This window comes from Neovison vison, chromosome 4 (genome assembly GCF_020171115.1).
Source record: "Neovison vison isolate M4711 chromosome 4, ASM_NN_V1, whole genome shotgun sequence".
In the NCBI taxonomy this organism is placed as follows: domain Eukaryota; kingdom Metazoa; phylum Chordata; class Mammalia; order Carnivora; family Mustelidae; genus Neogale; species Neogale vison.
Window position 1 is genome coordinate 226,133,361 of NC_058094.1, and position 23,164 is coordinate 226,156,524.

The 23,164-nt window shown below is 54.5% G+C and overlaps 1 protein-coding gene across 5 annotated transcripts in view; it reads right to left on the reverse strand.

Moving 5' to 3' along the window:
* Positions 1-23,164, reverse strand: part of PRKAG2 (protein kinase AMP-activated non-catalytic subunit gamma 2) — a 243,714-nt gene that overhangs the window by 132,283 nt on the left and 88,267 nt on the right. The window contains exon 1 of one of the 5 annotated variants that reach the window (XM_044246876.1): positions 4,494-4,587. The exons of the other annotated variants lie outside the window; for them this stretch is intronic. Coding sequence (XP_044102811.1) covers positions 4,494-4,587 — 94 coding nt within the window. Of the gene's footprint in view, positions 1-4,493; positions 4,588-23,164 lie in introns of those variants that run through there. 5 annotated transcript variants of the gene reach the window in all.

Genomic DNA, 23,164 nt, shown 5'->3' on the forward strand with positions numbered 1-23,164 from the left:
AATTCATTCTGTTCTTTCCATGTACCAAGCTCTTGATCTGGTCCAGAAGCGGGAGGCCCACACAGTGCCATCAGATGCCAAGGCCCCTGGGCCCTTAGACCCACCCCGGGTCAGGTCCTTCCAGAGGGCATTCCCTTCACAGGCATTCCAGCCCAGAGCCATCACTGAGCTACGAGAGGCTTCTCCATCACTGTCCAGAGTCACTGTGTTTTAATCCAGCCCCTTTCTGGAATAGTCTGTCTCCCTTATTTGTCTAGGCACACCACCAGCGCGGCAGTCTCGTCCTACTCCCTGAGATGTCCGCACTGCCGGCCTCATCTGTGCAGGGTCAAGTGTGTCTATTCACAACAGGGCTCCCCAGAGGCCAGCTGCTCCTGGAACCACACTCGTGGAACCCCACACGTAACCTCTGGGGCCGACGAGCACCCACTTCCCTGTCTGTGTCATCACTCGGCCTGTAGCTAGGATGCCCCTCTCTAGCCTACTGCCGCCTGCCCGCCTGCCTGCTGGGCGCGGACCACCTGACTCGCCGAGCGATCCCGGGAGCCCGCAGACAGAGCATGAATCCGGAAGGGCTTAACTGAGATTTTCCCAGGAAGCCTGCCTCCGGGCCATGTCATCCACCTGTTGTCCACCGGGGGCCCGTGTCCAGGTTCCGCTGAGCAGTGCCGGTGACGGCTGCACAGGGGAGGGCACTCCCCACTGCCTGGCGTCGCAAACGAAGGCTCGCCTGTCTGTTGAACGGGCCACACACAAAAGACAAACCCTGAGTCTCTGGCATGAGGTCCCCAGAGACTCCACTCAGAGACGGGAAGTTGAAAGGTGGGTGCCAGGCGCCTGGCGGGGTGGGACGGGAGGTGTTGTTTGATGGGTGCGGAGTTTCAGGTGGGGACGGCAGAAAGTTCTGGAGCTGGATGTGATGACAGTTGCACAACAGTGTGAGCGCACTTACTGCCACTCAGCTGCGCACTTCAAAGTGGGGAAGGTGGGAAAGCTTATTTTACCACGATTTCAGACACCGGCTCGGGCGTGAGCCTCCGTGAGGGCGGCGGGCGTCCTGCTCACGGCGGTGCCGCAGACCCTGGTGGGCCTGGAGAGCACCGGGCGTCGCTGAACCGGACAATGGGTATACGAGGCGGTTCTCCCTGCTTCTCTCTGCATTTGAAAATGTCCACGACAGAGAGGTAAAGACTTGTATTTGAACGGGCACCGGTACCTTTCGAGGCAACCACGATCGCATGCAGACTGTGAGGGACAGGCAGGCAGGGAGGGACATCTGGGGGAGGCAGGAAGGACCACAGATATCACTTTCCAGCCTGGCCCGCTGCTCGAGGCGAAGAGCAGGGGACCCCCCCACCCCCAAACCATGCCTGGCTGTGGCCTCCGCTTGCATTCCCAGAGGACAGGAGAGCTGGGAGGGGCCGTGTGGGGGAGAGGCATGTATCGGCGCACGAGGAACTCTGCAGTTCTGTTCCAGAAGTGGTTTTACGTTCATCCCAAGGACAGCTAGCAGGCAGGGGAGGCTCCCCATGATGCAGAGACCCACCGGAGGTTCTCGTCTTCAGCGTCGCTTAGACCTCGGCGGCATGGGGACAGAGCGCCAGCTTCCCGACGCACCCCTTGGCTTCCCGTCTCCGGGACGGTCCTCAGAAGGGCCCTCTTAAGGCTTCAGGTGCACACACCTCTTAACTGCTCCCCTCTAACTGCAGAGGGTGGAAAAGTTCCTGCAGCCAGTCCTCTCGTCCATCTGGTTGTCACGCTCCTGCCTAATCGTCCTTGTACCTTACTAGTACTGCTGCTCGCTCTTTGTCCATGTCGTCCGGGCGTCTGTGGACCAGAGAGGCTGGAAAAGTCGAAATCATTGCTTGTGTATCACACAGAGAATGAAAACCTGAGCCTCTTGCTTCGCTTTGCAGGGGAGCTTTGCAGGGGTAGATGCAAGACCCCAAGGCCAAAAGCGATGAGCCTTTCATGACCCTGAACCCTCAAGGGTGTTTTAGCACAAGGCTCGAAGGTTCAAAATCCCAATGAGAGTCCCACACTTCCGAAGGAGAATGCCGTCCAGGCAAATACAAATGGGCTTCATGATCGTTGATCGGCCGTGGACTGATTCGCCGGGTCGCTCTGGCCGGTCGGGAGGCTACCGAGACAGCCGGGTACAAGTGTGTGCACACCCGTACGTGTGTGCACGTGTGCAATGAAGAAATGTCTCGGCCCGAGGAACTGCAGAAATGCCCGCCCGTGAGACAAAGTGCACCCCATCCCACAGGCTCAGCTCTACCCTCCACCCTCCACTGGAGCAGGGACACGGTGAGTGGCTCCTGGGACCCTGGGCACAGCCCCAAGGCGTGAGGAGCCCGTGCCAACTACTTGAGCGTGCTTGAGTTGGGGGACATGGGGCACAAGTACGGGACTGACACTGTCACCACCCGCACAGAAGCCTTCTTGGGGGCAGAAGGGACCCCTTCTAAAATTCTTTGCTACAGGAATAACCGTAGGAAGGGGTAGAGTTCAGAAAACAAGAACCCCGAACCAATTCCTACTTGATAACCAGGATCAAGGCATCTCATAACCAGTAGCTGTGCAGTGAGAGCATGTGATGCGATCAGAACGGCGGACACAACACTCCCTTGGGGCCACGTCCCTGCCCCAGAGAAGCCAGGAGATCACAGAACAGGTGACTGGGCTTTAGGGGAGGGATGGCTGAGCTGAGTCTGGGAGGTAGGTGAAGGTTAGCGAGACACAGAGGGAGAGGAAGGCCCAGGGGACACACTGTTTTTTCTTCAGTCGGTGTCTGCCCCCCCAACACCTGCCATGTGGCCTCGTTCCTCGCACATGGAGACTCTAAACAAAAAGAAAACCAGGACATACCACAAGCCTGGATGCCTGGGCTCTGGCCACCTTGAGTGGCCTCAGCCTGCTTCCCGAACCCCAGAGGAAGGTTCTGGAGGAAGGCCCAGATCTTCCTGACCCTGGTCAGAGCTGGTATTGGCTTGTGAGCACTTAGAAAACTTGGTCGACGTGCAGATATTATTTTTGATCTCAGAAGTGTAGGAGACATGACGACAGCCGGGTTTTACATGAAGAGGAGAAACCACAGTCCGGCAAATGACGGGCTCTTAATAACGGGCCTCTCCGTCCCTGTCAGCAAAATGTGACTTTCGGTTCAATATAGGGTTCAGATTTAATTCTAAGGTAAACGAGTGTTTATTACTTTATTATTTAAAAAAGCGCCTTCTTTTTAAACCACATCTATGAATCAAGTCCAAGACATCTGTCATTCCTTCCCCGGGCAAGGAGCAGGCGTCAGGCTCCTACCTAATTTCCCCAGAGCATCCAATCAGATACTCCTCCTTAGTTTCTTCACGAGGCTGAAAACCCCCCTGTTCCAGAGCTGCTGTGTCCTCTGGCCACCTCTCCAGAGGCACCAGCCTCTAACTGGGGCTGTCAGGGGCCTTCTGGAAGCAGCTGGTTAGATTGGATTAGCAAGCCATGTCAGCGAGTTTTAGATATACCTTTTCATTCCCATGTACTGCCCAGAAGTTTTGCCAAAGTCATTTCCCTACTATGCACAAGGACTTTTTTTTTTTTTTTGGTGCCACATATCACGTCATACGCCATTCAAGGGACACAATTTAATGCACTGCTCGGCTCCCCCCACCCCGAGATCTCTGGGACGTGTGTGGGGCCCCTTGCTCCATCTCAGAACGGGGTACTAGGGAACATTCCACGTCAGACAGCAGTGGCCACCAGGAAGTTAAAATGAAGAAGTCTGGCATCTGATTTTGAGTGGGCAGGACTTAGCCAGGCTCCGGGGGGCTGAGAATGCTTTGCAATGCTTTGCTACACCAGCCAGCCAGAGGGAGACCCCCCCCCCGATCCAGAGGTCCCTGGAAATACTGAATTGCAGCGCTCCCCACATGTCCTGGTCACACCAGTCCCAACCCCTGTGTGTGGAGAGGCGGTGGAAGGTCCCAGAAGCCAGGGAGACCACAAAGCAAACTTCTCTCCCAGGGGACTCCAATCAGGCAGGTGCTTTTCCTTCCCACATGAACCCCTGATCTGTCCAATTCCTCAGCCAGAGGGCCAAAGGGTCCATCCCCTTGGCCCCAACACTAGCTCTCTCTCCACGCACACATTTCATCCTTAACAGCCAAAAGGAACAGCTCCAGCCCATTCTCTCTCTTTCCCAAACCGTGGGTTTTGCCTAAATGAATGATTACCCAACTGAGCACTAACCTCATTGAGCCAGGTGGGGTGAAACGGGACAGTCAGAACAGCATCGCGCGCTTCACCATAAGCACTGCCGTCCATAAGGAGGCACCTGCCGACCTAGCCTCGGACTCCTGCCTGGCAACGACACGCGCACACGGCGACCGCCTGGGAGACTCCACGCACGCACGCACACATGCACGCACGCACACACGCACGCCGCGGGGTGTCCCTCCGACGGCACAGACCGGCAGAGAACGGGGCCAGGGGCAGTGTCCTACCAAAAAGGCCGTGGGGCTCCGACTGGCGCCTCTCAGTGCTCCGGTTTGGGTCCTTGTGCTTCTTGTTCCCCCTGAGGCTGCCGAAACGCTTCATGAGGAGCCGTGGCCACAGGAGCAGCGACAGGTGACCATACCAAGAGCCGTCGAACCCGTGTCAGCACCAGGTGGCCGGGAACCAGGAGAGGCGCAGCATCAGCCGCAGGTGTGGGGCACGCGGCAGCCTCAGCCACCAAGGGCTTAGAGACCCGGCCGGTGAGTGCAGGTGTCCCGGCCGGGGGCCCTCACCCCCACACAGGGCGGGTCCCTGCTGCCGCCCTGGGACTCGAGGGCGATCCCACGGCAGCCCTTCCTCCGCGAGAGCGCTCGGCCGGCCTCCCGCCACACCTCTGGCCGCAGCCGTGGGAGCAGCCCCACTGTCCTTAAGTAGGCAAGGAGTGGCCCGAGCGCAGGCAGAAGCTGCCCGTGAGTTTGTTTATGCAGCTGAGGTCAGCTGCGCGCTCAGACACTGCAGGGCTTTTCCCCCTTAAAATCAGAGAAGACTAAATAGGCAAGCGGAGCCCGGGCCCGCTGGTCATGTGCAGATCCGCAGATGTCTCTTTAAAAAGACTGTAAAAGGAAACCTCCCCGGACAGACAATTCTTGGCACCAATGGGCCAGAGCACATTCCCATTATGACATGACATCACACAACTATTTTGATTCATGTGTTCCAGAGTTCCACGGGGTCAGAAGGCTGCGGCTGCTTCTCGGTGGAGGAGCCCCAGGTCCCTGGGCTGGAGATCACCGAACCCACTTCAGCTCACGCTCCTTCGCGATGAAAGATGCGAGACCACCTATGAGACGGGGATCGGGGGGCATTCCTTGGAAGGTTCTTCAGCAAATGCATGACTTGGGCCCCGGGCTTAAGAACTGCAGAATACCAGAGCTTGCTTGCTTCTGTTTATTTATTTATTATTTGGTTTATGTATTAGGCTCCATGCCCACCGGAAGGCATGGGGCTTGAACTCACAACCTTGAAATGAAGCCTGGGCCGAGCTCGAGTTGGACACTTAACCGAATGAGCCACCGAGGTGCCCCCTAGAATGACAGAGCTTCTAGACAGAGATTTTAGAAAGGATCTAGTCCAACCCCTTTCCATGACAGATGGGGAAGTTGAGGCTCAGAAAGGGGGTGGGACTTGCCCAAGGTCCCGTAGCTAATGGCAGAACCAAGGCTCGAATTCTAATTTCCTTGACTCCTAAGCCAAACCCTGACCTAATAAAACACAACAAAAACCTCATATATGTTTTGTAACGAATAAACCAAAGTTTAAAAATATGAGATAGAAAAATAACTTTTAAATTAAAAAAAAAAATTTTTTTTTTCTGATATCTTCACTGGATTAAAGGGGCATTACAGGATGTGCTACTGACTGGCTTTCTGAGCCTGAAAGTTATTTCCCATTTCTGGGCCTCAGTTTTCTCTCTGTGTATCAAGACTAGACTTGATCACATTAGGATTTCGTTGACTTCCGGAAGTCTGAACTTCGAATGGCTGTTTCGCGTGCCTTTTCTTTCCTGCTGGGACTGATGGACAGAAGCAGTGATCAAATATTTGTAGCCAGGACGCATGAATGAACAAACAAAACAGTTCTGCTTTGAAGGAATTTGCAGATGACAAGGATAAACTGTAAAGCAATACTAACGGCCTATGAAAAGCTGTATGGGATCAACAGCAAGGGGCCAGTCTGGACAATGATTGGCATCAGCACGCATGGAAAGAGGGCAGTTGTATGCCCCCCGCCCCCCTGGGAAGGGAGCGCTTGAGTTGGCTTTGAGGGTTGAAGGGTCCGGAGGAAAGGAGAGAGGCCAGGCCAGGCTAGCGCGGCCCCAGAACAAGTCACAAGACCCACCTCCAGCTGGGTCCCCCAGTGTATGAGTGGATCCTCTCTGTTGTTAAATATGGTAGCCCACGCTTACCGGGATTAAACTCTGAAAAAGACAGCATAAGTAGGTTTTTCCCCTTGAGATTTCTTTCTTTCTTTCTTTTTTAAGATTTTTATTTATTTGACAGAAAGAGACCACAAGTAGGCAGAGAGGCAGGCAGAGAGAGGAGGGGAAGCAGGCTCCCCAGCGAGCAGAGAGCCCGATGCGGGACTCGATCCCAGGACCCTAAGATCATGATCTGAGCCGAAGGCAGAGGCTTAACCCATTGAGCCACCCAGGCGCCTCTCTTTTCTTTCTTTCTTTTTTTTTTTTTAATATCTTACCAATTCAGGTCCTAACAGAAGTTGGAATGTTCTTCTGATTTAAAAATAAAAGAAAACAAAGCAGGAGCACCTGGTCTATCAGTCGGTAGAGCATGGGATGCTTGATCTCAGGGTCATGAGTTCAAGCCCCACACTGGGCACCAAGATCACTTAAGAAGAGAATCATGAATAAAAATTCACTTAGAAAAAATAAAAGCAAAGCAGAACTTGTTTATGAAAATGCCACCAAACACGTATTTCGGTAACAAAGGGGCATATTTGATTAGAAGGAAAATGAAAAGTTTTTGTTGAAGCCAATATAATATTCTTTGTACTATGTGATAAAGAAGGTAGCGAGACATAACATGTCAAAGCGTGGCGGCCAGACACGGGCGAGTGTACCTTTGTGTGGAAAATAAACAGTGACTTTGGCGTGCCTGGCGGTTCTGTGCTTTGTTCCGTGGTCACTCACTCATCAAGTAGTTATTAAACCAAATGTACAGGACGGCGGCTGATGGAGATTAGTGCTATGAATAATTCAAAGGCATTCTTGTCCTCTAAGAGCTATACTTTAATTAGTAAAATAATAAATCCTGTTTGTTGGGTGCCTACCCCAAGCCCATTGGAGTGCTGCTCACCCCACAGTTATCTTACTGCAATCTTCCCACTGTCCTGTGGGGCAGGCATCAGTAATGCCATTTTATTTAAATATGAACAATAGGGGCGCCTAGGTGGCTCAGCGGGTTAAGCATCTTCCCTTAGCTCAGGTCATAATCCCAGGGTCCTGGGATCAAGCCGTGAGTCTGGCTCCCTGCTCAGCGGGGAGTGTGGCCCTCCCTCCCCCCTGCTCATGCTCTCTCTCTCTGTCTCATAAATAAAATCTTAAAAACAAAAAATAAAGATGAACAACAGAATCAGAGAGGTAGCTTGGCCAGGGTCACACAGCTAACACGTTAGGAGGACACCGACTTGAACCCTCGTTATCTGATTCTGAGATTGACATCTTCACACAGTACCGACATTTGTCAGATACGGGCACAGGAAAATTCACCACAAGCAAGGCAAGAGTCTGGGCAGTGCTCAAAGCTGAATCTTAAAGGATGCACAGGTCTGTGGGGCCTGGAGTGCTTTGGGAAGTTTCTCTATTCTCACTGGGCCTTTCTGATATTCAGGCAGGTGGACTGACAGGAGAAAGAGAAGGACCCAGTTTGAAAGTCCAGCCCGCAGGTGGGGGGTCTGCACCACCGGACTCAGCCAAGGAACTTGCTGTGCTCTGGAAACGCAGAGCCGACCTGCTCACCTCCCCCACGGATGCGCGCAGGTCCCTGAGTAGAGAGAGACTCAGGAAGCCCTGTTGTTCCCTCTGCATGGCTCCGCTCTGGACTCCCCACTGTCTGAATTCACTCAGTAGGTGTGTCTGGGGCCTTGGAGAGGGACAGAGAGAAGATAAGTATTACCCAGATCATTCAGCGCCACTGTTCTGTTACTGAGATGGGAATAAAACATTCTGGAAAGAAATGGTCAACTTGGTCTGATTCAGCAAAAAGCTTTTGGCCCATGATAGTTCCCTGTCCTGCAGGATGGAGTCTCAAAAGCTTGAGATGGAAGGTTAAGTGCAGCTTTCAGCCTGACATGGACACAAACTCCTAAAGAGACCCCACCTGCGCCAACCTGTACTTTTGACCTCCCTCGAAATGTTCTTCCAGGGTTGGTTTTACCCAAGGGCAGAGGAAAAGGCTGTTGGCGACACATGATTTCGGAAACGGAGGAGCAGTGGTGTCCTGGAAAGTGCTGACGGCTCTGGGAGGCAGCAGGCAGGGGGGAGGACGTGGTCGGCCACGTTTCGTGGTGTAAATGCTCCAGCACTGGCCCATCTCAAGGCACCAATGGGGCATGGACAGACTTGCGAACTTCCTGATAATTTAACAATCGGCTTACTTGCCACTGGGGTCTTCCTGTTCGACTCACATGTGCCTGGAATTCCTTCAACTGGGGACAACGTTTTTTGTTCCACAATTAGAGACAAATACTGACGCCCTGGCAGAGGGGACACGTTCACACAGTAGGTGAAGTTTCCCAGGACCCTGCCTTCAGCATGTCGACCAAGGGGCTGGGAGAGAGAATCACTCGCTCCCTTCTTCCGTGTTTCCATCAGCGGATGGTCTGGGACGAGCGAGGGCAACACGCCCTTTACGCCGCTGTGATTCAGCCCGCAGGAAGACATTCCGACGGAAGGCTTTCCGTACTTGGGGATCTTTTTTAAGAGAAGGATTGGGGGAAAAAGGAACTAGTGGCTCCCAAGATGGAACTGTCCTTTTAAAAAAAAAAAATCTTTTTAAGTTAAAAAAATTTTTTATATATGTATTAGGGTGAAAGAGAGCATAAGAGAAAGCAGAGAGCACAGCGGTTGGGGGGGGGGCAGAGGGAGAGGGAGAAGCAAGCTCCCTGTTAAGCAGGGAGCCCAATATGGGGCTCGATCCCAGGACCCCAAGATCATGACCTGAGCTAAAGGCAGAGGCTTCACCGACTGAGCCCCCCCAGGCACTCCTGGATCTGTCATTTGAAATGTGTCTTTAAAGGGTCTGGGCCTTTCTAGGTCATACTTTACAAATCACTTGTTGGGGTCACAGCTGGAAGCCTGGACTAGGACCAGGCCCCTGCGGCAGGAGATGCCTTCTGTCCCTGCACTTGTCCCAGGCGGAGGGAACCTGGCCTCCCCGATCGCCACGTCGGGGGTTCTACAAGGTTTGGGGAAGGACGGAATATGTGGTTCGCTTTCGTCGTTACTGGAGTCCCAGTCTTTGGACTACGAGCCGACACCGGACAACCGACAAGCACAACAAGACAAGAGCGCTGAAGAGCTGCGCTCGGCGGAGGCAGGGCGCACGCGGGCTCGCCCCGTCGTCCTGCGTGTCCGCGGGCTGCTTCTCCCCCGGCGACGCCGCACGCTCCCGGCACAGGGACTCTTACCGCAGCGGAGAAGCCGAATCAGCACTTGGTGATGGGTCCTTCGAGGTGGCCGGTGGGCCGGGAGGTGGGCCAGGGAAGAGAAGGTTGTGCTCTGTGCCCCCTGCCCTGCCAGTCACCTTAGGGGCGGTCACCTGACCCCCACGGCTGCCTCTACTGGAGGCCCGAGAGCCAAGGGAGGCTGTTGCGATGGCCCCCAGCCCCCGCCCTCGGTCGCCGAAGTCTGCAGTCACCCTCAGGCAGCACCCGCAGGGTAGGGCTGAGGGCGGGGGCACCACGACTGTGGGGAATGGGTCCTCTTTCCCCGATGCTTGCGTCTTCCCTGGCAGACTGCTCTCTGCCCCTCTGCCCACGTGAACCCTGCAAACCACGAAGGAGCCCGAGTGCGCCGGTGACTGACTAGCCAGTGACATTGCTGGAGAGAGGAGAGACGGAGGAGAGGGGACACCACGGGGACCGCAGACAGACAGGGCCGCCGGACAGCGCTCCCCCCCCCCCCGCCTCAGGATGCCGGCCGACGGAAAGCTCTGGCTCCCTCCCTGTGCGGCCCGCGGCCTCTCCACACCCTGAGCGTCTACACGTTCATAGAGCTCTGATGTGTGAGACCTCGCTGGTGACCTCGGGGACCCCAAAACACGCGTAACCCAGGGCAGTCATTGGAAGTTCGGCGCTGGTGATCAGGAGGCCTTGTTCCCACAGCCCGCCGCCAAGCGCTAAGACATAAGGCGTCTGTTGTCCCCATAACTTGGTCCCATTCCGGGCTCGTGGTCGTGGCTCCCACTAGGACTCGTCCCCTCTCTGCGGTAGCCCCCGCGGTTGATGCCAACCTCCCCTTGTCACCCCATTGCTCTACACACGGGTGTGCAGCAGCAGGGGGCCCACCGCCGAGGGGGTCCTCACGGGGCCGCGCAGGTCACAGACCAGCCCATTCTCCTCCCTCGGAAGCTCGGCGGGGCTGTCCAGAGAGCCATCCCCCCCGAAGCCCACCCTCACTCTGGATTTCCAATTATATTAAAATAAAATTTTCCAAGGCCCCAAACTTGATCATGGAAGCCACCTGTGTAGCCTGTCGGGTGCAGATGCAAACGGTTCACCAGAGGGTCATGCGGGGCCGGGATGAGGGCAAGTATCAGAGACCCGGCAGGCCACCCTCACTCAGGCACTTCCTGCCCTGAGGACGGGTTCTCACAGCCCCATGCACCCCTCAAGAGTGCCCTTGCCTCTGGGGGGCTGTAGATGAGGCACAGGTGCACACAGAAGCCGCTGGCAGGCCTGGGCCTGGCTGCCACGGGGACCCGCCCTGTTAGGGACGCCGCCCACTTGAACAGACAATACAGATGTTTCCCTGGGGTTCCCCCACCACGAAGGCAGGAAGGCAGGAGGCCAGCCCTTATGATTCTGTCTAATTAATATAAAGAAATGGAGCTTCCGAGAAGCCAACTGATTTGCCCAGGATCCCAGCCAGGGGAGGCCAGTGGTAGGGCTGGGGTCAGACCTGGGGTCGCCGGCACCCCTGTCCAGCAGCATTAGGACCTCGGGTTGCCTCTTCTCTGTTGGGATGTGGGAAGAGTAAATAAAGACATCTGGACTGAAAGCCGACTCTGAAAACCTCTGAGGATCATGTGACAGTACCTGAAAAGCACCCAGAGCCCCGAGAGCCTGTGAGCCAAACTGAATCCTGTTGTGTAAGAGGGGAGCGGGCGGCCTCAGCGGGGGGTAGCACACAGCGGCTGCGCTCTCCCGCGGGTTGCGAAAGACTGGGTCATATTTCATGGAAAGTTCTAAAGGTCACTGTGGCACTTGACTCTGAGTGAGACCGCCGTGTCACCTCACCGGGGCCCTCCGTGTCCCTGCCCGGAGCTGTTTATGCGGCCGAGGCTCCGGACCGGGACGCACCCCCACCCTGACTCAGGGCCCCGTGCCCGCTCACGCGTCTCTGCCGCACACTCACGGTCACGGTTACTCACCAGGTCCCCATGAGCTGGAGTCTAGAGGCTCCAGTCTGAGTGACAAGAGGGTGACTTTTTTGGCAAAGACAAACCACCTCAGCCTAAATAGTTCAACCCACACCAGGGACATCTAAACCCAGTGACAACAGGGGTATCATCTTTAAGAGCACAGAAGTGTTTATGAAGAGTGAGAAACGATGGCAGTAATTATTTTTGGCATGCCCCAGGGCAAAGCCTAAAAGCAGGACTCCCTAGATGGTCTCAAAGTCTTCCGTGGGGTATCATCAAGTGAGATAAAACTGCAAAAATATCCTGAAAGCTGCAGAGCGTTGTAGGTGGAAAGCATCGTGTCAACCTTAACGCAGCCTGGAGAGATCCTTCCGGGCTCGCACTCCGAGCGCCTCAAGGACACGGAGGGGAAAGCCGCAGCAAAGCCTTGGTTACCGAAAGACGCCTCCTCGGGCCCCGACCCAGGGCTGGCTGCCTGGGCTCTGCGTCTCGGTGGAGAGTGTCGGATCCTTAAGCTTGGCCAGCCGGGCAGGCGCCAGGACCTGAGCTAGGAGCAGCCCACCGGCCACCCCGCTCTCAGTCCCAACCCAGAAGACAGAAGTCATCCGACAAAACGCTGTTCATTAGTCAAAACACTCACAGCCCAAGCATTTTTTTTCTTCAGTGAGGAACCAAGGGACTTTGCTACTAAGAATTTACTCTTTTGCTACCAGGCAAGGACACCGCCGCAGAGCGCGTAGCTGGCCCAAGCTCGCAGGGCGGGGAGGACGAGAGTCAGAAGCCCTCGCCATGCAGAGCCTAGTCCCTGTATCTCAGGGCTGGCTGGCCGGATATGCTGGGCTGCATCACAGGAAAATCCGGCAAGGACCCTAAATCGTCTGTAAAACGTGAAGTTACAGTTCATACGCTTTGAAGAAGAAAACCTCGAAGTGTATGATGCATCGAACACTTAAATAAGATGCATGTTTTGGTGCTTAATGGTTGAAGTTTCAAACATCTCGGAAGTTAACTTGGGTGGCTGGTTCACTTCTTGATGTTGACAAAATACAAGAATGGTATTCCAAAATCCAAATCATTGGCTCACTCAGATCGGCCTTATCCCACACTGGTCCGATGTTCCTGCGTCACTGATACCACTCACCTTCACCTCCTTTCCAATTACATTAGGATTCGGAGGGGGGGGTTGCAATACTGCACCTAAAGGGGTGAAAATGGCTCTTGGGGAGAGGGATGGCTCTTTTCACATATAAAGTGCAGACAGACCCATAGCACATAAATTATGTAAGGTGTATCTGTCCTGCTAAAATTGCAAAGGGGTGATTAGAAACAAATGCCTAAGAAGGCTCTTGGTGGGGGAGGGGTGGCGATAAGAAGAACAGGCCGATTAATTTGAAAAAGGAAAGCAGATGGGAAACTGAAGATGTAAGGGAGTGAGTATAAGAGAATGGACACGTTGTATCACTGATAAGCCATAAAACAGCTGAATATTATGTACACAATTTTAAAAAGTTCCTTTTAGGTTTTGGTGGAGTGGGGTAAGGGACTCTTGCCTTTCAATATCTCTCATGGCAAATTGCTTGTTTTTTTTTCTATCATGTAACTGAACTGCTTTACTGAAAACTAAAATGTAAAGAAGAGAAAAAATAAAACACAAGCAAAAAAATCTTGTCAATGGGGATCAGTATCTACAGCGGGTAAATTCAGCAAGGTGCATTCGCAGTATGTTGCTTCAGCAAAGGCTAAAAAAAAGAAAAGAAAAATGTTGGGAAACTGTTGTAAGCGGAATCTAAAGAAAGCAGCCCCTGGCGTGCACGCCCACGTCGCCCATGTCGCCCATCTCGGGCTTTTATCTCTTATCTCTGGCCCAGATTTGGAAGATTAGCAGAACATTATCCCAACCCTCCCCCAGGGAGGAGAATGCACTAATTCACCAGTGTAGCCCGGCTTCCTGCCCTTCAGGAGGTTTGGGGCTGATGGAGAGAGGGTCCCTGCAGGATCAGAGGGCGAGGAGGAAGGTAAGAGGTTCTCCTCCCAAAGACTTACGAGCCACGACAGCCATCGCGGCATGTCCTTCCAATCTCCCCATGGAGAAGAAACTCTGGGAAGAGACTAGACCTGCTGCAGTCAGGCAAGGGGCTCCTAAAAGGTCAGAGGATGAAACTCAGTAATGATGCTCTAGACAATCTCTGGTCTTTTCTCTCCCCTCACTGGGGGCTCTAAGGGGATGGTTGGACCCTGAGCCGGCCCGTCACAATGTGGTAACAATAAGGCAGTCCCCTCATCCCTCGGCTTCTGTCCTGGCATCTCCAGAGTCCAAGAGCTGCGGTCACTGGCACCCCCCACCTGTTCATTTCAACAACTCCAAGCGTCCACACTGGCCAAGGACTAAGGAGCAACACATTAAGGTATTTTTGGTCAGCAAGACCCTGCTGTCATGAAAACTAAAAGTTCTTACACTGATTAAGAGGGATTAAAAGCTGTCCACAGAAAGGGAGAAGAAATTCACAATGCATACATCTAGTAAGAGTCCGGCATCTGGGATGTAACAAGAACTTCCATAATTCAGCAACAAAAAGACAACCCAATGGAAAAATGAATAGACATTTGCCCAGAGAAGATACACAAATGGCCAATAAGTGCATGGGGTGATGCCTGACATCCTGAGGGAACGGCTAGTCAAAACCACAGCCAGCACCTGGCATCCACTAGGAGGGCAATGGAAACGAGTGAGAAGTTGCAGGTGTTGGAGCGGGCATGGAGGAACTGGAACGCAAATCTGGGAATGCAAAATGGAGCAGCCACTGGGAAAGACAGCTTGGCTGTTCCTCATCAAGTGAAACGCAGAATTACCACGAGACCCAGAGACTCCACGCCTAGGTATCTACCCAAAAGAACAGAAGACAAGTGTTCAAACATAGACTTGGATGTCGACGTTCCCAGCAGCACTGTTCACAGTAGACAAAAGGTGGAAACAACCCAAACGTCTGTCAGCAGATGGGTGGGTAAGCAGCACCTGCTCTGCGTGTCGGAACACAGGGAGTAGTAGTCATCCATAAAAAGGAACACAACGCTAACACCTGTTATAGCATGGAGGAACCCGAAAACAGTATGCTGTGTGAAAGAAGCCAGGCACAGAAGGCTACACTTTGTACGATTCTATTTATATGAAATGCCCAGAAGAGGCAACTCTGAAGACACAGAAAATACATCAGTGTCTCCAGGAGCTGGGGGGAAGGGGAACGGGGAGTGCTGGGTGTCAGGTTTCCATTTGGGGCAATGAAAACGTTCTGAAACCAGATGGCCATGAAGGGTGCACCACCATGGGAACGTACTTAATGCCTCTGACTGTGCACTTTAAAATGGTCAAGATGGGGCCCCTGGGGAGGCGGCCTCAGTTGGTGAGCATCTGACACTAGGTTTTGGCTCAGGTCATGATCTCAGGGTCATGAGATGGAGCCCCATGTTGGGTTCTGCATTCACGAGGGGGTGTGCTTAGGATTCTTTATCCCTCTCCCTCTGCCCCTCCAAAATAAAAGAAAATAGTTAAGATGGTAAATGATCTGTTGTATTTTTTTTAACAAGTCTTTTTTTTTTTAAGATTTTTTAATTTATTCATTTGACAGACAGAGATCACAGGTAGGCAGAGAGGCAGACAGAGAGAGAAGGGAAGCAGGCTCCCTGTTGAGCAGAGAGCCCGATATTGGGCTCGATCCCAGGACCCTGAGATCATGACCCATGCCAAAGGCAGAGGCTTAACCCACTGAGCCACCCAGGCACCCCTGATCTGTTGTATTTTACCACACGAAAAGGAGTTACATTAGACCAGGCAGATAGTAGAGGAAAACAGACGTGAATTCCTCTACAATCTGGATTTAGGGAAAGGCTTTCTATTGATGTCTAAGTGCTTTTATCTACGGTCCAGGGGCCATCTCTGTTTCCTGAGAATCATCTATTCGTGTCTGTTGCCATATTAGCTCAGAGATACCATCTTTATATTTTGTCACAGCTGCGAGGTACTCCCATGTGGACATACCTTCTCTGTTGGACCCAACCGCTCTCCTAGACGCACGCGTATCTCCAGCACGTCTGCTGGGAGGACCCAAACGCCGCCATGTCTCAGCAGCCACGAGCACACTTAGCACTGGATCCTACTTCCAGGCACTATTGGCCATTAAAAGTAGCAAGGGCTCTTTGGATAAATGGCCGATTCCAGGCCAGGGCAGGGAAAGGACAAGATGAGGCTGGAAGAGTTCTTCGATTTTTTTTTTTTTGAAGATTTTATATATGTATTTGAGATAGAGTAAGAGTGAATGAAAGAGAGAGCATGAAGGTGGGGAGGGGCAGAGGGAGAGAGAGAAGTAGGTTATCCACTGGGACCGAGCCCCCCAGACACCCCCGAAAGACTTTGTTTTACCAGAAAGTAAGGCACCGCTTCTGACATAACAACAGGGACAGACCTGGAAACAGGGACCAGCCTGGGGGCTCCTGCTGGCCGAGTCTAGGACAACCTGAATGTCAAAATATGATCACAACAAACCAAACCACTGAATAAAACAGGAGCACCTACATACATATGTTCACAGGAAAGGAAATTTCCTTCCTTAGTAGAATTCCAACCAGTCGTTACAGAATCCACAATAAAATCGGAAAATCACCTTCTGGCAAGTCCCACAGCAACAATGGAGGCAGGGACTAATCAGCGTATGCAGAACTAGCAAGGGAACGTTTCAAAAGAAGATGCTTACAGAACCTCAAAGCAGTGTGGCTTCCAAAGGGGAAAACAATAATTCTGTTAGGATCTCGCCGTGGCAGAGGCTTCCCTTCGCCCAGCGATCAGTCTGCATCCCCGGCAGTAGGTCCGAGGGACATCACGCATTTCCCGCCGAGATACCAGCCGGGGCACAAGACGTGTGGCCCTGTTGCGCCCGCCCAGCAAACCCGGATCTAATTGTAAGGATGCGTCAGGCAAACCCTGAAGGAGGCTAGGTCTGCCCAGTAATGGGTCTGGGGTCTTGGTAGATGCTGAGCTCATAAAAGAAACGACTGAGGGCTTCTCTAGATTAAGACATCTTGGGAGAATCGAGAATCACAGGCAACGCCTGATTGGGCGTTTCCTCTCCCAAAATATGATGCTACTGAGATAATCTGTGAATGGGGAGAAAAGCCTGTAGTTCAGCAAATACTACCCGATTCATGTTAATTTCCCGAGTTTGGTCATTAAACTCTACTTTGGAGGATGTGCTTGTTTTTGTGAAATAACACGCGGAAGGACTTAGGGGTAAAAAGGACATTATGCTGTGACTGATTCTTGATGGTTCAGATTTTACATAAATACCCACATATTTATGTATTCGGGGGCGGGTAGGAGCCAATTCGGGAAGATGGTAACGCCAGGGGATCAGGACAAAGGGTACATGAGCATTCTTTGTACTCTTTTTGCGACATTTCTGCGAGCTTGAAATTGCCAAAATGAGGTGCTATTTTTAAAAAGGAATTCAGAAATAGAGCAGCAGGGCAAGAACGCAGAGTTCACTAGCATCTCCCTCCACTCTGTCCCACAATCGCCCAAGCAGGCCCTTAGAGCACGGGAGAGCACTGCAGCTCTCTGAGGGAAAGGAGAGTCTTCTGGAAACCTCCCCTTGGCTTCTCCCAAATAAAAACCACCGCCTGTTCTGAGAACACCCTGCCGCCCGGCCCTCGCCGGCACCTTTCCGGGACGCCGGCATGATCGCCAGCAGAGGGCGCTCTCCCGGGGGACCCGCACCGGGTGCCAGGCGGCCGCATAGCTCTGCAATGTGTTGGCTGAACTTTTCAGGAAACTTGGATGCCACACATACTTTTCCTTTCTTTGTGGGTAGGCGAGATGAGTCACGTTTTTCTGAAGTCGGCAGGGCCCCAGGATTCAGTCTCAGCAGCTGCCCCGATCCAGAAGGCTCCAGCAGGGGCCTGCGAGCCAGGGCGGCTCAGGGGAGGTCTGGGGACGGGGCCCGGCCAGGAGAGATCGCACGGAGCCAGGCACAGGGTAAAGCCCGTGGAGCTCCGTATCCTGGCAGCGTGTGGTACGTCTGCGCACAGCAGCCCCGGGGGAGAGCCGGGCCCTGGCTCACGGCCCCCTGCAGCCTTCTTCCAGCTCAGAGCCCACTGGTCCTTCCGGCCTCCCTGGTCCATTCATTTGTTCATCCACTCCCCGCCCGCCTTCTTTCACTCAAACGGCCTCTCTGATCGCGGGACCCGGGGCCAGCTCAGGAAGGGGCCGGACCCTGTGTCTGATGGCTCTCTGTTGTGGGCGAAGCCAGCAGCACGGGGACCGAGTGCCTCCTTCCCGAAGAGGAAGCCGGAGGCACAGCATGGCATCCATCACTGAAACCACGAGCATCAGAGGCCGGGGATGTGCAGGGAGATGGGCTCAGAGCCAGCCCAGGGCTGGGGTGTGGAGGACCTTTCGACTTGAGTGTGGTGGGGAGTGTTGGGGGGCTGTTGAAAAGGGGATAAGATGATCAGGTTTATGTTTTAAAACGGGGGACGCGACCCTGCTGGCCACCTGCTTTTATAAATAAAGATTTATCAGAATGCAATTTACACTGTCTGGGGCTGAGTTTCTGCAAGACACACCAGGTGCCCACAAAGCCTGAAACGTTTGCCATCTGGCCTCGTGCAGAAAACATTCGCTGGCTCCAGTTTGAGAAGTCCCTCGCTTTCCAGCATCTCCCCAGCAGCCAGGTGGCCCCCACAGGGTCCGAGGCCCCTCGAGGTCCTGCCCAGGGCTCACCCCCACATTCACACCACTTGCTTTAACAGTTCTGCAACTTTAACACTTTGTATCCTTTTCCATTGTAATACGTATATGTCCCCCACATATGCCAAGGGGCTGTTCCTGGGCTGTCGGGGCCTCCCGGGCCCGAGGGGTTTCCTGGAGCAGCGGAGGGACAGTCCTTGGTGTTCCCACCTGTGTTGGGAACAGCCCGCCCAGACTCCACCTGACACAGGCCCTGCCTAACCCCGTGATGAGGGCCCTGTCTGTGCTCCTGGGCCTCCGGGAGCTTCCCTGCGTCCAACCTGGGCAGGAAGAGGGCCACACAGACAGAGAGTCTGAAGGACGAGCTGCCGTGTGAGAAGAAAATGTGTGGAAGGAGAGAAAGTCAGGTCCCAGGAGCCAGAGGCAGGGAGGCGAGAGGGGCAGCAGGAATCTGGGAGACTGTGAAAAAGGTGAGAACCGTCTGGTTGGGGTAGGGGCGGGGAGAAGCCAGTGTCTGTCTGTCCTAGAGGATGGCTGGGAAGGGAGAGTTTTAGGGCCCCTTCCAGCGTGTTGCAGGGCAAAATTTCCCTGCTCGCCGCATACCCTCAGCGTCTAGGAAAGGCTGTGTGCGGATGGCTGGCTAAGCCACCCTCCGCCTCCCGGGCCTCTCGCTGCTGCGGTGTGGACACCAGCCGCACAGGTCCTGGGACCCGCCCTCCGAGCGAGGTGCAAAACCAGCCCCGCAAAGGGCGCCCTGCAAGCAATCGGCAAACTCGGGGATCCGCACACGGGGAAGTGGAGGCTAGACCCCACATCAAGGACATCCTAGAGTTGACTCCTTTCAGTGGTTCAGAGGTTCCCCTGAGAACCTCTCAGCTTGCTGTCACCCCAGTGCTGCACGGGTGCGCCTAGATGCATCAGCAGAGCGGGCCGTCCCTCAGCGCTAGCACCTTGCTGTGGGTCCTCACCCGTACTCCTGGTGGGTCCCCGGCCCCATCTGCTGGGCAAGCAACATACAGCCCCTGCAGCCGTGAGGCCCCAGGTCCGCTCTCGGCTGGCTTCCAGCTAGGGCACAGGAGGGGCCTTGGGTGGCAGGTCTGGCTGTGCGTGCATCCCCTCCGGGCCCCCAGTCCCAGCTCCCACAGGTCATGCCTGTGCGTCCCGCCCCAGGCTGCCCTCCTCCCTTCCCCTCTCCTATGCAGCAAGTTGCGAGATTTTCGCGGATGTCTGCGCTCCCTCCCTGACCCCGCCTGGCTTCTCAGCAGCTCCTCACCTTTACAACCACACAGCCCTGCAGGGCCAGCCATGGCAAATATGCAGGGACCCCGAGGGACACGTAACGTCAACAGATTCCCGAAAATGCTCAGCACAGACACCAATGTTCCGCAGAGACACCAACCTCGAGGTCCAGGCCCACAGCCTGGGGGACACAAGTCACTGTCTGGGCGCTCTCCCCGCGCGGGCGCACCAGACCCCGGGCGCTCGCAGGCTGGAGGGCCGCCTGGGCCTGGCCGGCTCCGCACGCACGCCCGGGCAGGGAGCTTCTCGGCACCGGGAAGCCCTTGGCATGTGAATCAGAGACTTGAGGCTCTAAATTAAAGTTCATTTCTCTGCACACAGTACAAAACCTCTGGCATTTTACGGAAAACAAACTTTTATTTGAAAAATAAACTCGAGTTGCCGGGAGAGAAAGGAGGAGCTGTCTGTGATCCAAGACAGACATGGTGTGAAAGGGCCAGGAGGTTTCCAAGTTAAACAGACTTCTCTGGAACGCTCCTGCGAATTTCAAGCGGCTGTCATGGCATCCTTTGATCCAGGTCCGCGGACGAGGGGCTGGTCTGAAGCACGGGGCTGTAACTGACCCGCTCCAGGACAGTCATCCGTGGCGGGATTTCGGCGTTTAAGTACGGACAGAACATGGCATTTATTTTGGGTGTTCAAAGTGCCTGTGACCTCAGTGGTGAGCCGGTCTTAGAAACAGAAAGTTCGAACGTCTAGCATTGCACATCTCTGGCCAAACCCCCGCGCTTCCTTCCACCCCACTGATCCTCGTGCCCTAAATGTTCTTGGCCGGACTCCCTGCGCAGGCATTCCGCATCATCCTGCGGGTTATGGCCATCTACGGCGGTGTCTTCCAGAATGCCCCCCCGCACCCCCGCCTGACCAGGAGACCAGCTGTGTGGGGCAGAGAGAGCTTGCTTTTAGAACTGAGCATCGCCCTGGAAATAGAACACACAGGCCAGGGTCAGTACTGTTTCCTGAGAAACGGCTTTCTATCATAAGTGCGTGTGTGCTGCGTTATAGCATAAAAAGGGTCTCTGGCTAGGGTCTGCGGTCAAAGACATTCCAAACCACTCCGCGATGAGGCTGCTGGCCTGTCATCGTGCCCCGAGCTGTAAGTTCCTCCCACCAGGCTGATGCAAACTCCCCGGGTGCCAGGCTCCGTCCTCCACCTTCTCCTCTTAGTCCTTCCTGCACATACTGTGGTCATGACCTTGAGTAGCCGTCAGTGTAATCAGAGTAGGTGGCTGTCCAGGTCAGCGATTTTCAATGCTTTTTTCTAACAGGACCAAGATAATGTTCCAGTGCCTGGCGGGGCTGACTTCTGTCGGTAGTGGTCACTTGGTGTGACCGGCTGTCCACGTAGGACAAGATACCATTTCTTAGCTCGGTGGGGAGGCGGGTACAGCTGGCAAAATGCCACCCTGTGCAAGCCGCCGAGAGCCATCCCTGCACAGTCTTAGGGTTCTGGGAAGACAACTGCTTCCAAAAAAGTCTGGTTTTGGTGCAAGAAATTCCCCCTCAGTTACAGGCTAAATGTGTCAACAACCTGAGAAATACGTAACCTTTAACTCCTATCTGGCACACCTTAGTCTGAACACTTTTGTCAGACCCTTCCCAAAGTTAGTTTTGGTCTGAGGGTGGGGGAAAGGATAAGGCGTCGCAGCTCTCAGCGCCGGGAGCTCACGAGAGGAAGAAGACAGGAAACGGAGCTCCAGGGTCCCCGGGGATGACTTTGCCTCTTCACAGAGTGGTGAGGGCAGCCCTTTCCCTGCAGGTTGCCACAGCCTTCATGTTCCCCCCAGACACACCCGCTCACCCGGGAGCGCTCTCGGCCCACATGCCTGAGCTCTTCTCTGGGAGGGCGACAACCTGACGCCTCAGGGGCCATGTTGCTTAAGGTGCTAAGTGGCATGGGGGCCGGGAGGGCGCCGGGAGGGGACCGGGAAGCGCGTGGGGAAGAGGCAAGCACAAGAAACATTAAACACACGATCTCCCCACAGACAGAAGGTAGCAGACGTCTACCACAAGGGAACCCAGACGGCGCAGATCCAGAAAACCACACTGAGCTCTGGCAGCTGCTCGTGGCAAGCACAATCAGGGAAGGCTTTCTGGAGGTGGCAGGGCTCCAGGAAGTCTTAAGGGAGGCAGGAGGTCCCCAGAACTGATCTCCGGGTCTATTCCAGCGGCCCCCAGCGGGTCCCCCACTCTCCCGGCCAGTAGCCGACCCAGTCTTCCCGAGAGCAAGACATACCCTGAGCCACAGGTGCTGATGGGCTCGTGGATCACCCCGTGCAAGGATCACCCCGTGCAAACCCGGGATCCGGGACTGGCCTGCAAGGCCTCACCCACCTCTGTGACCGCCCCGCCCTCTCCCTCCCCACTCAGTCCTAGCCAGACAGCGCTTGCCCCTGCCGGGGACATTTGCACCGCTCCTCCCTCTGCTGGGCTCGGCCGCCCCCCCCCCCCCATCGCCTGGCTCCGTCCCAAACCCGCTCAGAGCCCCCCTCCGTGGTCCAGCCCAGAGCAGCGCCGTCCAACCCTCACCCTCTCCCCGTTATTCTCGGTACCATGCAACATGGCTGGATGCACAACACACACGGCTCCCGCTCTCTCCTCCCTAGACGGTAACCCCCTCGAGGGCAGGAACTCCCTCGTCCTGCCTGTGTCCCCAGGGTGCGGCAGATTCTCTTTAAACACTGACTCAACAGACGAAGTCAATGTGAGAAGACCCCCCCACACACTTTATTTTTTTTTTTCAATTTATTTATTTTCAGAAAGTCAGTATTCATTATTTTTTCACCACACCCAGTGCTCCATGCAAGCCGTGCCCTCTATAATACCCACCACCTGGTACCCCAACCTCCCACCCCCCCGCCACTTCCAACCCCTCAGATTGTTTTTCAGAGTCCACAGTCTCTCGTGGTTCACCTCGCACACTTTAAAAGCCCCAGCGGGGCTGGTCAGGTGTGAGGTCCACCCGCCTGTGCGGTAACATCAGCTTTCTTCTGTTCGGGGTGCACTGGAAGGTGGACGTCCCCCCCGGGAGAACCAGGCGGGGACAGCGGCCGGCCCCAGGCCCACCTGCCGGGGCAGAAGGCTCAGCACGCGGGGCTCTATCGCCCCCTCGTGGACACTTGGCCACAAAGCCGGAAAACCACCCCCAACATTTTTCTCTGGAAAACCAGGTTCAAAGGAGCATTCGGGATACAGAGGCAAAAGGAGGGCACCTATTAAGCCCATCTCGTCTTGAATGTGGGAGAGATTCATACAGACAGACTTTGTTCTGCTGTGGTGGCAGGCGGACCAGCTGCCCTGGGACTCAGGCTGTGGGCGAGGAGGCCAGCCCTTCAGAGAAGCTCCAGGCATCCATCGCTATGGAGGAACTTGTCAAAAGTAAACTTTTCTTTTTAAAGGAAAGGGTGGAAGGAGGGGCATGCAGAGAAGATGAATTTACAGAAGGCAGAACTCAGACCTAAAAATCAGACCTTGCCAAAAGTCT